At 38.2% G+C, this 13,799-nt stretch overlaps 1 protein-coding gene across 4 annotated transcripts; it reads left to right on the top strand.

The window, feature by feature from the left end:
- The first annotated feature begins 644 nt into the window (after window positions 1-644).
- Window positions 645-11,858, top strand: LOC101848840 (uracil-DNA glycosylase). Of its 4 annotated transcripts, none has more exons than XM_005107303.3 (5): window positions 645-870; window positions 3,824-4,056; window positions 5,216-5,263; window positions 5,803-5,975; window positions 11,429-11,858. In XM_005107303.3, the coding sequence occupies exons 2-5, from the start codon at window positions 3,859-3,861 to the stop codon at window positions 11,706-11,708; spliced, it is 699 nt and encodes a 232-aa protein (XP_005107360.1). In that variant the 5' UTR covers window positions 645-870; window positions 3,824-3,858; the 3' UTR covers window positions 11,709-11,858. The 4 variants fall into 4 exon arrangements, with proteins under 4 accessions (XP_005107360.1, XP_012942928.1, XP_035828040.1 ...); XM_013087474.2 differs by lacking the exon at window positions 645-870 and adding an exon at window positions 995-1,176; XM_035972147.1 differs by lacking the exon at window positions 645-870 and adding an exon at window positions 1,221-2,442.
- The last annotated feature ends 1,941 nt before the right edge of the window (window positions 11,859-13,799 follow it).

Raw genomic sequence — 13,799 nt, 5'->3', positions numbered from 1 at the left:
GCGTGGAGGAATTTTTTTTTTACCTGGAGGATTTTAGTTTTTGTTGGGAGACTAAAAAATAGGTTACTGCCAAGGTCAAGCAGTCTTGTTTTCTCGCAGTACCTTTTTATTTTTAAATGATGTATAGATCTAGATCTAGTCCGGGAACGTTGCCCAGCCACAAATGAAGTATCGGAATATTCAGACATTTAAAAATCTCTAGCTCTAGAAATTGAATTTGTTTTTTAAAAAACTTCATCCCAGTCCTCGCAGAATGGCAAAATGAAAGGATGACGCATTGACGCCTAAATCTTGCTTGAAATAACGAAAAAAAAATATCTCGAGATCGGGAACCGTTCGGAGAAATAGAGTTCAACTTTATTTTCCCGAACTATATATTATTATTATTATCTAGTGTTATCAAAATATTATCATTATCAAAGTAGCAGGGCCTAGGGCAGGGGCAATGCAGGGATATCGTAGGCATACACTTAACCGCAAATATTCTAATATTTTTCTTAAATTTGTAGCCTAGGCGTATCCTTGATTTCTTATGATTATTATGGCAGCCATTTCAAGGAAGCATAAAGACGAACATGGTATATGAGGACTATACAGACTACGCTTTGAATTTATCATACTGGGGATTCCCATTATTTCAAGCGGCTTCGCGGTGTGCGAGGGATTTTCAGTGAAAACTGATTACGTGTATAAATTCCGAGTAATTCGCGGTTGCGAGTTGTCTCGTCGACGTGAGTTTAGAGGCTTTCTGAAAATAGATTGGCATCGTGTAGTAAATCTAGATCTAGATCTATTTGCCAATCTGAGCGGTATTTCCAACTTGTGGGCAATTTGGTAATTTTAGTTGGCGAAATAAGGATCACCCAGCAGGTAAGAGTACTAGACAGGTGTCATTAATTTCATTTTAATTTTAAAATTAAATCTCTGTGTCTGCGCCCGGCCCCGGCTTGGTGTGTGTGTGTGTGTGTGTGTGTGTGTGGAACGTAAAATGAAAATGGACGCATGTGATATAACTCATTCGATCTCTCCTTTTTTTGGGTTTTTTTTTTACCAGCTTTCACTGGTTTTCTCTGAGCACCAGATAGTGAATTAAAGTATTATTGGTGTGTAGGGTTGAGAAGGATTTTCATATGTAAAATGAAATAATAAGTATTCAGTGTCTACGTATTTTGAAAGGTAATAAAATGTAACATTGAAATGTGTAAAAACAATCTGATTAGGCAAAGTACAAAATTGATACTTGTCAGAGAACACATTCATCACAGGTCGAGCTAATAAAAAGGCAGACCAAGTTTCTTCCTTTGAATATGTAAATAATGACCTTTATATATATTTCAAAATAACATTCCTGCACCCATGCTATGAATGTTACATTCAATGCCCTGCTTGTTCATGCAAAAAGTGATGAAATTGTACAATTCTAACATATTTTATTATCAATTTTGTAACATCACTGTGATAATACCAAAAGTTGTAACGAATTAGAATTTGCCCGAGTTGCATTTGTATGTCGAAGTTTAGATTTAGATTTAGACCTATATGTCATTATCCTCTTGATTTTCACTTTTCTTAGCTTTCTTTCCCTTTCATTTCCCAGTTTATCCACTCACTCCTTTATATTCAACTCAACTGGCCTCTTCACTGTCACTGTAGATTTAGATACATACATGTACAAATTGTCTTTTGTCACACCTCTCACTCTCGATTCAGTCATCACCCGAGGAACTTCCATAACCAACAACCACTTTGAGACAGAGTAGAATAGAGGGTTAGGTATGTAAGGGTAGGTTTAGGGTCAGGGGTAGGGTATGGGTTTGTGTTAGGGTTAGATCTAGTTCTCTTCTTTATTGTCTTTGTTTGTTCTTTATTGTGCTCGTTACGAAGTCCGTCCCGAATCAACATCGAATGATTCTAAGTCATTGTCATCTCTGTCCTCAAGTTTATTAAAGAAAAGTTCCCTGGTCTGATGCCTATGGGGTTATTAGATACCAGCTGAAACATAGCTAGAACTAGATTTGAGTGTGGCCATCTTTCATTTTTTGGTTCCACAAACAAGCCACACAAAATATTCCAACGATTTCAACATTCCACCCACTTACGTAGTTATAGACACTATATTTCGTTGCAGTTGCAGAAAGTTTCTACTTTTGAGATTTGTTTCATCAAAACTTAATAAAATTATGGATCAAGCATTTACGAACTAAATAAAGTTGGTGCACAGCCGGTGCCGATGTATCGGTAATGAGAGAAAATGGTGCTGTCGCGCTGCCGCGGTAATGGGCAAAGAATGAAATAAAGGATTGAACAAGAGCTAATCTGTGACTTGAGGCTTGCGTTGTCGATCTGCTAAGTCTACCGGGGAACTGGTAGTATGACCTGCTTGGACATGCCCTGCACAACCTTGTTTGTTGACAAAACAAAGGAAAAAAATAGACCTACCAAGTAAAAGAGCTTCACACTGCCACACCCACTCTGAACCATTCATAATTTTTTCTAGAACTAGAATTCTGTGGACTGAGCACAACAGGCCCGTAAAATTGGACTCGGACTCAGACTGTCAGACAGCTGTGTAAACAAGAACATCTTTTTAATTAAAAATGCCGCCAAAAAAACAAAAGAGAGCAGCCGATGTTCAGCCAAAAGGTCCATTATTATTCCGTATTATTTATTAAATGAAATGTCTTACACTACAGTACAGCCTACGGTGTGCACAGGTCACAGGCCTACTGTGATTATATGATGATGATGGGATAATTCGGTTTTGGCCCTAGTCCAAGGATGTTAAAATCCTAAACTAACCCAACTCCTTTTCCTTACTACTAAACCTACACCCGACATCCCCACTTACCCCATCCCAAATCCTATATGTACCTGATCTTACATGACCTCGTATATTATAGTATATATAAATCTAAGCGGAAGGACTTCCGTAACAAGCGACCACCCCATCAAACACAGTAAAGAAGAGGCCTAACCGTAACCCAAACCCTACCCCTACCCCTAGATCTACCCCTACCCCTAGCCCTCAAATCTGCTCTGTCTCATAGTGGTCGCTCGTTACGGAAGTCCTCCCTAAATAGCTATACCTACTAATATCGCAAGCCCTAACACCATTAAGCCTACCCTTAATTAAAATAAAATTACTATCAATATTCCAGTGTTCTTGCTTGGAGCTGAAACCGGAGATTGCCATCATTATCATCATCTATTCGTCTTTATCATTTTAAAATACATTATTCATTATTATCATCAGTATCACATATTATATTATATTATTTTTTGGCAATACAAATTTAATTGAGTACAATTAATTGTATCAAAATACCTCACTGGTTTTCCAAGCCAGTTTTTATCTTTACATGTGCGGGATCAATTTCTTTGATTTTTCTTTTAAGAAAATCAACACTTTGGTGGTTTCGTGCCCCCCTCGCCCCTCCCCCAACTCTTCCCATTCCCCCCAATCACTCCTTCCCTGTATCCCTCCTTTCTCGTTCATCTCCCTGCTCTTTCCCTGTCATTCAGTCTGTCTGCCTCTGTCTCTCTGTGTCTCTCTCTCTCTCTATCTCTCTCCCTCTTTCTCTCACCCCCGCCCACACACACACCCACACCCATCAGTCATTGACTGCTTGATTGTCGTGCTTTTAAATTGGTTTCGTGATTTAAAGTAAAGTGTGCTGGTACTGTAAAAAATTATTTATTCATTCACAGAGGCATATATGCAGCCTTGTAATTTGTTATGTCTTGCAAATATCTCTTATTTTCCTAAGCCTTGCATTTGTGTCTCGGCAGATTTCTTAATCTCAAAGATATTGTACTATTTCAGATCAACAAGCATCTCCAAAGAAAAGGAAAGGAAAGATGGCTACTCCGGGCAGTCTTTCTGAACTGCTTAAAGAACAGGAATGGAAACAAGCCCTGAAACCAGAATTTTCTAAAGATTATTTCAAGAATTTAGAAATTTCTGTAATGACGGAATTTGACTCAGGCCCCGATGTCCAAGTGTTTCCACCCAAAGATCTCATCTTCAATGCTCTTGCTTTGACCCCATTGAAAAAGGTACAATTATAATAACATGAATGTTTAAAAATTATGCTTTCACTATTTTAATTATTAGCATTAGTTGATACAATTTTTTCTGGAAGCAAAAAAATAAACAAATACACGCTTAGATTATAATTATGTAGCAAAACATGTTCATTTCGTACAGAGTTTCAGGTCCCCAATTTAGTTTTTAAAAAGTACACATGTATTAATTTTTTGTTTTTAAAACATGTAGGGCCTACATGATACAAAAATTAGTATGTAACAAAAAAAGTTTCAGCATCCTGCATATTTTGCTATTTTCGATCTAGACTAGGCTATAGCTACATGATAGTTGTACGACTCGTACAATTTCACTATATGTACTGTTGGAGTTATATTCCAAATTGCCCTTAAAATCTCAAACAGGAATAGAAGGACAATTAAAAAGGAATGTCCAAAAAGCTATGGTCAATCGACACAAGATTGTCAAGAAAGGTTATAATTTCTTGTGGTGCAAGGCCTACTGCAGTATTTTTTTGGTAACTAAACCTGATGTCAGGGACCAGGATGTTTCTGCACAGCCTACTTCAGAGAAAACGTAATTTTATGATTGTGTTTGTTTTTTCAGCGTTTTGATTGGGAGCATAAAATATAAAATCAGGAATGTTAAAATTGTTTGAACACTTTTACGTATCCGAAGTTTGATTTTCGAGCATATATGTATATATATATATATATATATATATATATATATATATATATATATATATATAGTAAACATGCACATATAAAAGATGTAACATAGTGAAATTCTGGATTTTGCCATGTACTTGCTAGACTGTAGCATCTACATTTAAGTAAGACTCTAAATTCAAGGCAATTGGATTCTTAATTATTGCAATCGTTGAGAAAAAGAAGAGATCTCCTTTTAAATAGAGGTAAAATTTGTTACTTGAACTGAAGCGGTGTGAATTCTTTTTAATCGCTTTTCAGCTTCGCTTTCCAGACCCTGTTAATCAGAAAATTTGAGTCTGGAGACACTCGAAGAAAATTAACGTTTTATTAAGAGTATGGATAAATGTATCCACATGCTTTAATTCACTTCTTTTGGAAGTATATTTCTTCCTGCTGTTTTCTGTAAGCCTACTAGTTCATGAAAATGACTTTGCCTTTCCTGTTTTTTCCATCAAAGGTGAAGGTTGTTCTTCTTGGACAAGATCCTTATCATGATGATGGACAGGTAATTGCATTGCTAAACCAATCATTATTAAATTTTTTTACCTCATTCATAAAGAGACATAAGAATTTGACTGTTATTTTGTACTAATGTTTGTTAATGGCTATATTTTTATATTTCTCTTGTATGTTAGCCTCAGTCTGTCTTTAATTTTAATATTTCTTATTATAACTGAACTTTCCACTTAATACTAGCTTGCTGGCAGACCTTATGATATTTATATCATTGTATGGAGGCCAGCGAAAGCTGTGGCCCGAGACTTCCTTCATGTACATGTTGAGCAGTATTTTATAACTACTAACAAAATGGATTTGCTAAGAATACATCATATGCTAGTATAAGCCATTCTTCGGACAAGTCCTGATTTTTTAAACAGATTTTTGTGTACCAGAAGATGAATTCGATTTTACAAGTTGATGAACATTTCAATGCATGGTCTACAGGATAGGCTTATGTTGGAACAGTTTGTGGAATAGGTATATTGGCCTACTGATTTAAAAAAAAAAATTTCTGCACACTTTCTTTTGAATCTCTGTGCACAGGCAATGGGCCTTGCGTTTTCCGTGCCCAAAGGTGTAAAGGTTCCACCCTCACTGAGGAATATTTACAAAGAATTGTCAACAGATATCGCTGGATTCAAAGACCCTGGACATGGGTGTTTGGAGAAGTGGGCCAGGCAAGGTGTACTGTTGCTCAATGCCACACTTACTGTTCAGTGAGTATTTGAAAAACGTTTTCTTTGTTTTTGTTCAAGTGGGTTTTTTTCATGTTCCACTTGGAACAAAGTCCACCTTCTTTGATGCGGTTGTTAGACTTTTGTCCTTTACAGGCAGAAGTCATGAGGTCAATACCTAGGTCTTCTCAGGGGAGGCCGTATATCCAGGACGATTGGCCTCGGCATTGGAGGCCTACCGCGTTCCCGGAGGGTAAATTATGCGAAAAGCGGCGCTAGACTAATGCGCTGGTGCGGGTGATGGAGCATTCTCGCGCTGTACTCACTGGACTGGCCTACATGGAAACTTACTTAAATTCAATGTATTTTTGTTTTTGCTGCTTTGTTGTAAGAGTTTATCGGCTCTTAAAACAAAGGAAGATCACATCAGTGACAGAGTGTATCAATTTGTCAACATGAAAATGAATTACATTCGCATTTTACAATGAAATACAGACCGTGGCACACAAGTGGGATAACTTTGGTTCTTCACTTGCAACGGATAGCCTACAAGAGACACCGTTCTCATTCTACATGTTTAAACAAACATAAAAGAAAATTAATTTCACACACACACACACACACACACACACACACACACTCACACACACACACACACACATGTCGATCTTCAGATGGTGTGCACATAACTGAAACCAATCAGCTCAGCTGTTGGTAAAAAAAGACGTCTCTTACCTCTGAAAAAGTTACTGTTTGCATGATCAGGATGACAGCTTTGCTATTTTTTTCTTCGCCTGTCCTAATATTTGCCAACTGCATGAGCTTAGGATAGCAATATCAAGATGGAATGTCGATGGAAAGTCCCTCAAAATCGCCACCAATCAATTTCTGCAGTTTTTCTGTAGTTTCCAACAACAAAATAACCCTACCCAGCAAGTGGTAGATCTAGAGTAGTGCAGGCCAACAATGCCTCTCTGGAAGGTTACACACTAAGTGCAAAATTTCCTCTAGGCTAACTGACTCTAGCATGTGACAACATCGCAAGTGAAGCCTGGATGCCTGATGTGCCTTAGTTTGTGAAGCTTCAAATGAAACATCTTTCACGTGGTCATGGCATGGGTGTGGTGAACAACCATAAAATACATCGAAAATGCAAAAACAGGGCCATCTCGTGTTCTGCTGAGCGAGACACGTGTGTATTTAATTATAATCTCTCTTTGCAACATTGCCAATGGCTGTCAGCTTCATTATATTCATTTATCCATTGTTTGATCAAACTGAATCAAACTTGAAGGCATCTTTCTTTCTTTAAATACATTCATTTCATCAATATCAGTAGCTCTAGAAGAAGCTGAACTTGTTGTAGTTGCTCTTTTTTCTTTCTTGGAGCTGGTGTGCCACAACATGATGGTGGTACTTCTGGAAATATTGATGGAGACTCTGTGGGCACTATAAATCTTCCAGCCCATGTCAAAAGTACATCAGGTGGGAAGTGCAGAGAGCAAACTCCCATGTACTATACATTGTAATCCGTGACATCTTCTACCATGATTAATTTATTTGGAACACTTTTGATCCACTGTGCTTTTTTCTGAGTCTTTTGGAAATCTATATTATTATTTTGCTATCTCCCTTTTGGCTGGCATAACCACTTCTACAGCCCTATCCCCTACACTTTCTTCCCATGTTCAAATTTGAAATGTTGCTCACACGGTTCTTTGCGCTGAAACGGAGACGTCAGCTGAAAACTTTTTCACAATAGCATTAGACTAGTAACAATAACACTCAAGATGAAAGAAAACTAGACTCTCGGCTGAACACTAAAACACACAATATAAGCACAAATTTAATCCTTAGAATTGAGTGTAGTGAAAATACATCCAATCAAACGAAAAAAACGTGTACATCCCAAGAGCACTGAACGAAACAATGAAGAGGCTAGGAGATTAGACAGACTAAACGGCTACACACTACAGACTACACACATTACTATTACACTATCGGCACGCAAAAGCGTAATGCAAAAATGTTCCACCACCTGTATACGTTTTAGTATTAGAGCATCTACCTATCGCCGCCTTTCGCTTTTAATTGACGCTTTTCACATTGATCCTCAATAAGATAAAAACCGGTCTCGAGGCGAGCTTATCAAGATAAGGTCGCCAACCCCGGCCTCCATGACGGAGCCAATCGTCCAGGATATACGGCCTCCCCTGAGAAGGCCTAGGGTCAATACTCATGTTGCAGAGAGGTTATTTTTTTCAAGTATCCTAATATCTGCCCTCTTGGATGCTATACCCCACTCAGCCAGGATTGGCCTTTACAGGTAGAGTCGAAGTAGCCCACTTTTTATATAATAATCAAAATTGTGCCAATGAGTGCATAACACTTTTACTGTTGTTTAGTGTATAATATTAATACAGTCGAACCTGCCATGACGGCCACCTGTACAAGTGGCCACTTTTCATTTCCCCCCTTGGTTTTTTTCTATATAATGTAACTGTGTAAAACGGGCTCCTGTCCAACACGACCGAGGCCACCCTATTTTATCAACCCATTACAGTGGAACCCTGTTATAACGAGAGGGAGGGGACCGGTGTCAAATGTCCGTTATAGCAAGATTCTCGTTATAAGGGACCCAGTAATAAATTCAAGGAAAATAGTAAAGCAGGCCTAATCTATGAGTCTGGTTTTCGGTTTATTTCTTTTTGTAATCTCCCCTGAGGATGATTTGGTTCAACATGACCTTTAAGTCTTACTTGATCAAAAGTCGAATCAGGTTTCTTTCTCAAACGCTAGCGATATTGACAGCTCGGCGTTGGCGATCAGAAAGAAAGTTCTCTGTGTTGTCCCCCACCCCACCACACACTGTGGTGCGTTCCATCTGTTTGCGCACAAAGGAAACATACCACACCCCGCCCACGTCACACATTCACTCCGTCCATCACAGTACAGCACTATGACCTCTCCATCCCCGCATCGATGAAGTGAGAGGCGTGGTAGACCTAGATAATCTAGACTAGGGTGGCCTATCACACAATGCATTCTGCTTGTCTGTGCATGCCACACTCTCCCCACTCATTCAATCAGGCCTTCATTGTTGGCACTCGTGGGCTCTCCCATTCTTTTTTCGCTAGATCACCAACAAGTTTCTCAACTGGCGAGGTTTTACATTAATAAATAGCCTATGCGCTGTGCACAGCAGCAGCAATATTCCGGTATAACCAACTCCCGTGTTTGTCCGATTGCGCTATAGCAGTATTTTATTTACAAAGATAAAGAAGGGAAAAAAACGGGGTTTTAGAATAGTGTCTTAATAACAGACTTCTCGTTGTTTCAGGACTCGTTATAAGTGGATTCCACTTGTACCAAATTTACCTGCCTGAGACGGCCAGGCTTTGTAAAAAATTATGCATTTTCCCTTGACGCTGTGGGCGAGTCGTCATAATTCATTCACTTGTTTTTTTTTGTCAGTTCCTCGACCGGATAAAACGATCATGTTTCTTAAGTCGCTCCCAATGGTTACCCAAGTTGACCTATGGGTAACAATAAATTTTCAGATGCTGATAAGGGAAAGGTGTAATCTGCCATAACCTTTAATAAGCCCCGCCCATAACCCAGTCCATAACAATGTAAGTCAACATAAACTCGCGACAGTTTGGTGGCGACCTATTCTTTGTTTTTTTACTATTGCATTTGGACTTCCTTGTCTGACTCATTTAATTTTGTTTTGACGTTTCATGGAACCATAATTAAAAAAACAACAAAAAACTAACAACAACAAGTCCCACAAATACTATCCTATCCTCTCCCCCCTTTCAAAAGGAAAAAAACAACATTTTAATGAGCCCCACGGCAGTCGTAAGCCTGCGACCACCTTCAGTTGGGATCTCAGAAGTATGGTTTGTTTTCTTCATTTTGATCTGTCCTCCGTATGAAGGCCCCCTGTCTAATATGGCTACTTTTCTCCTCAACAATGCGTGGTCGCCTTACACAGGTTCGACTGTAGTTCATTTTAGAAAATAGCCTTTCTTTGACATTGCTTGAGAAAGTTATCAAAAGCTCTGTGTAGAAAGTCACCCCCTGCTCAGTTCATAGACAGCTGTGCAGTGGTAGGAGGCAGGTGAAAATAATATCTTATTCTTATGGAGTTTGAAGAAAGTAAAATGTTTTTAAAAATTTAACAATTGGATGTGTTACTTTTCTCAATTCTCTACTTTGGGGCATACAGTAGTTTTTCTGTTTGTTCAGGTATCTCCCCCTTATTTGTGACCTGTCAAATTTTAGCGGTTGATGGGTGCTGTGGTGTGGTTTGCTCCTTCTTTCCTAGGAAACATCTATCGTACTGATCTCTCCTCTTCTTTTTTGGTATTTGTTACTCTCTTTTAATACCTTTACCCTTCTGCTCTTATATGACCTTGTTGTGTTGCAAGTTTCATAAAACTGTTACTAAAACTAAACTAAAACCAAATGTGATAACTGGAAAATTGTTGCTTTGTGTTGGAGAAACTTTTGCTGAAAGTTAAAAGTGGCTTTTTGTGAGTCTTTCATTACTCACTGTCAATTATACGTATAAATATAACTAAAGCTTAGAAGAAGGCACTTAAAATTTTCATTGGGGATTAGTCTTGTATTATTCTCTTTAAGGGAGTGAATTTCAGTTCCTGAAATTTAGATACGGTCTAAAAATCTGTTCTTTAGTATACATGTCACTGTTAAAATATTGGCATTTCTTAAAACTACATGCAAGTTCAAACATTTTTTAAAGAACCCCAAGACCCCAATCTCTCTTAAATTTTGACAATCCTCAAATAATGACGGCCATGTGTGTCAGTGTGCTACCTCTTCGACAGAGATTACGCACTACACAAAAGCTTGCTTACTCGTGTTCCCAAAAACTTAGGTCTGGGTGAAATTTTAGTACAAAGTGGACCATAGCGGAGCATAAGAAGCGGAAAGACTTCTTGATTGAGGAAAAATGACTGATCATAGCAGAGATGGATAAAAAAAAAATTAGTATAAAAAAAAGCAACTCTGCAAAACTCTTAAACCATGAGCCAAACATGTATGGCATAAGAGGCATAATTCAGGTAAAATTTTGACGCAATTGTCCAGCTTTGTCTATCTTCCTTGATAAAGTCTGAAATTTGTACATAATGAAAAGTGTTCCACGTTCCATAGATTTTGCTAGGTCATGGGTATATATATCATTCATGACTTGGAACAAAATTTTTTGTTTCTAATCAAGAATGAACACTCATGCTTGCATCTGTGCATTTTAAAACTTAAGCGGCAACTTGAAATATTGATTCAGCGACAGTATTTTTGTCAAAAATAACTGATGTGTTTGTGACATATCGCGCTGGGTATGAGTTGTTAATGGTATTTTAGTTTTACTGCTATTACTCAGTCACTGCCTTTGTTTTGTTTTGTATTAGTTACAGCTTTGCCAACTCTTTTACATGACTTGCTATTTCTTTTAAACTTCATTTCAGAGCTCATGAGCCAAACTCACACAGCAAATTTGGCTGGCAGACCTTCACTGATGCAGTCATCAAGACCGTTAGTGACAAATGTCAAGGAGTTGTCTTTATGCTGTGGGGCAATTTTGCCCATAAGAAAGAAAAGCTAGTAGACTCAAGTAAACACTCTGTGTTGAAGTTTGCCCATCCCTCTCCTCTAAGCTTTGGTAAATTCAAGGACTGCAAATGCTTTTCTCAAGTTAATTCCTCTCTGGCAGCTTATGGAAAAGAGGAGATTGACTGGACATTGTAATACTGTCCTCAGAGAAATTCGCGCGCGCAACCCCCAAGTTGCGCACACAACTTTTGGCCTCAGCGCAACTTTTGCCATTTTCGTGAATTCGCGAATTTTAGGCAATTTTCTGCAAAAGTTGGAAAAATAATCATTTAATTTAGGTAAAAATAACCGAAATTTTCTTCCACAACTAAAACAAACGACGTGAAGGGGGACAATTCGTACCTGAAATTAGATCTACCACTTTCTTCGCACTAAGGGGTGCCCAATGCCCGTTGCGGATGAGATCGGGTCGGGATGATCGCCCGACTCGTTGCCTGAAAACAACGTGTTTGTTTTTGAGGCAACGAGTTGGACGCGATCGATTTGTGCCACGATAGCCACTTTGCGCCATCAGTCTGTCGAGCAAACCGACCCGTCCCGACCTGACCTGCCCAATAGTCCTGTTTGGACTGAATCATCTTCTAGATCTAGCTAAATCTAGACTCTTGGTCTAGATACATGTATAATAGAGTAAGCTCAATCGAAAACACGATCGTCTGATTACTTAGCTTGCTTGGTTCCGTAGCACCAGATAGATAGATGTAGTATAAAAATTTGTGAAAGACTTTAAATCTTAGGCCAGGAGGGTAGATCTGGACATGGATCGATTCATCCAGAAAAACCCTAAGGGGTCGTTCAAATATAATCTTACGCCTGGAAAAGGCCTGGGGGGGGGGTTGAATTAATTTTATAAGGCGAAAAAATAACAAGGAAAATAATTTATAACAACATTAATTTTTTAAAACAGAAAATGACATGAAAAAGAGTAAACTCTGCTATTCACTTACAAGTTTTTCCGAAAAAGTTCCACTTATACCATATTTAATTATTATGTCACATGTGTGTATGCATGTTTTTCATGAATACTATTAAATGTAAAAGTAAAGCGCATAGAACAATGATTGTAACACAGATAAATGCGCAGTATAAATGTCATATTATTATAAGAGCGAATAAATATTAGTATTGCGGGATTTGGGGGGGGGGGGGGGGGGAAGGGAGGAAAATGTTAGAAAAGTGTAAAGGGGGTGGGGGCCAAAATCCCCAAAAAGGTGTAAGATTATATTTGAACAGCCCCAAAACCACGCTGGTCACACCTGCCCAACGTCAGCGGGAGTTGAAGTTGAAGGACCTGACGCATGTGTCAGGGGACAAACTGTTTTTGTACACCATGCAACCTCCATGCAGTTGGTTTTGTTTTTTGTTTTTTGGGTACAGGTAGACATTCACATTTAACTTTTGATTTTGATCTAACAAAACTCACGTTGATTACTTTGATTGCAATGAGCATACCAACAATGTATTCCAATAATTCCATGACATTTTTGGCTATACACGTCTTGCAACTTTTCTTGCAACTTTTGTTGATTTTTCTTGCAACTTTTTGCAACTTTTGCTATTTTCAAATGCAACTTTCTCTGAGGACAGAGACTAATACATATATATAAATATATAACATGATTGGACTGAACTGGTGGATGTTTGATGAAGATTTTGCCATAACTGTCATTTGCTGTGTAAGGTCAGCATAGGACAGAGAAATTTGATCTCATTATTATTTTGAAAAAAATGCAAGATATTGACACGGTTGGGGCAATTACTGGTAGAGATATCTTTTCATGGTTCAATGGATATACAGTAGAGTCCGCTGAAGAAATCAAAATCTGTGGGACTGCTGGATTTTCTTAAGGGTAAATTTTGTTTTTGGTTTAGAGAATCTGCTCAAACAGAAAAAAAAAATCAAGGATTTTCTTTGCTTTTGGTGTACCTCTGTTTTCAGTTTAAGTGGACTCCGTTGTTTGTTTTATACTTACACAAGCCTGTGTCTGGGAACATGTCTGCAAAAAATATTTTCTTTGTGTGTGAGAAAGAATGTACCTATTGCCCACCATAATGTTTGAAATGTAAATTTTGTGCAGGACTGGTGCTCATTTGCTTATAGAATTTCAAACTTGTTGAATGTAGCTTTGAACCCAGTCTCAGAATGGGAACAGAATACTTGAATTAAGTCACATATAAAAAAGAAATTGTGCACCTTGCATTTTGCTGTAGTTTATATCCAAGGGA

The sequence above is a fragment of the Aplysia californica genome, unplaced genomic scaffold (genome assembly GCF_000002075.1).
Source record: "Aplysia californica isolate F4 #8 unplaced genomic scaffold, AplCal3.0 scaffold00591, whole genome shotgun sequence".
NCBI lineage: Eukaryota > Metazoa > Mollusca > Gastropoda > Aplysiida > Aplysiidae > Aplysia > Aplysia californica.
This window is presented reverse-complemented; position numbering and strand designations above follow the sequence as displayed.

Coding starts and splice junctions, on each gene's coding strand:
- LOC101848840 (XM_005107302.3), top strand. CDS start 2,598: ATGCCGCCAAAAAAACAAAAGAGAGCAGCCGATGTTCAGCCAAAAG. Junction 4,057..5,215: donor CTTTGACCCCATTGAAAAAG/GTACAATTATAA, acceptor TTTCCATCAAAG/GTGAAGGTTGTTCTTCTTGG. Junction 5,976..11,428: donor AATGCCACACTTACTGTTCA/GTGAGTATTTGA, acceptor ACTTCATTTCAG/AGCTCATGAGCCAAACTCAC.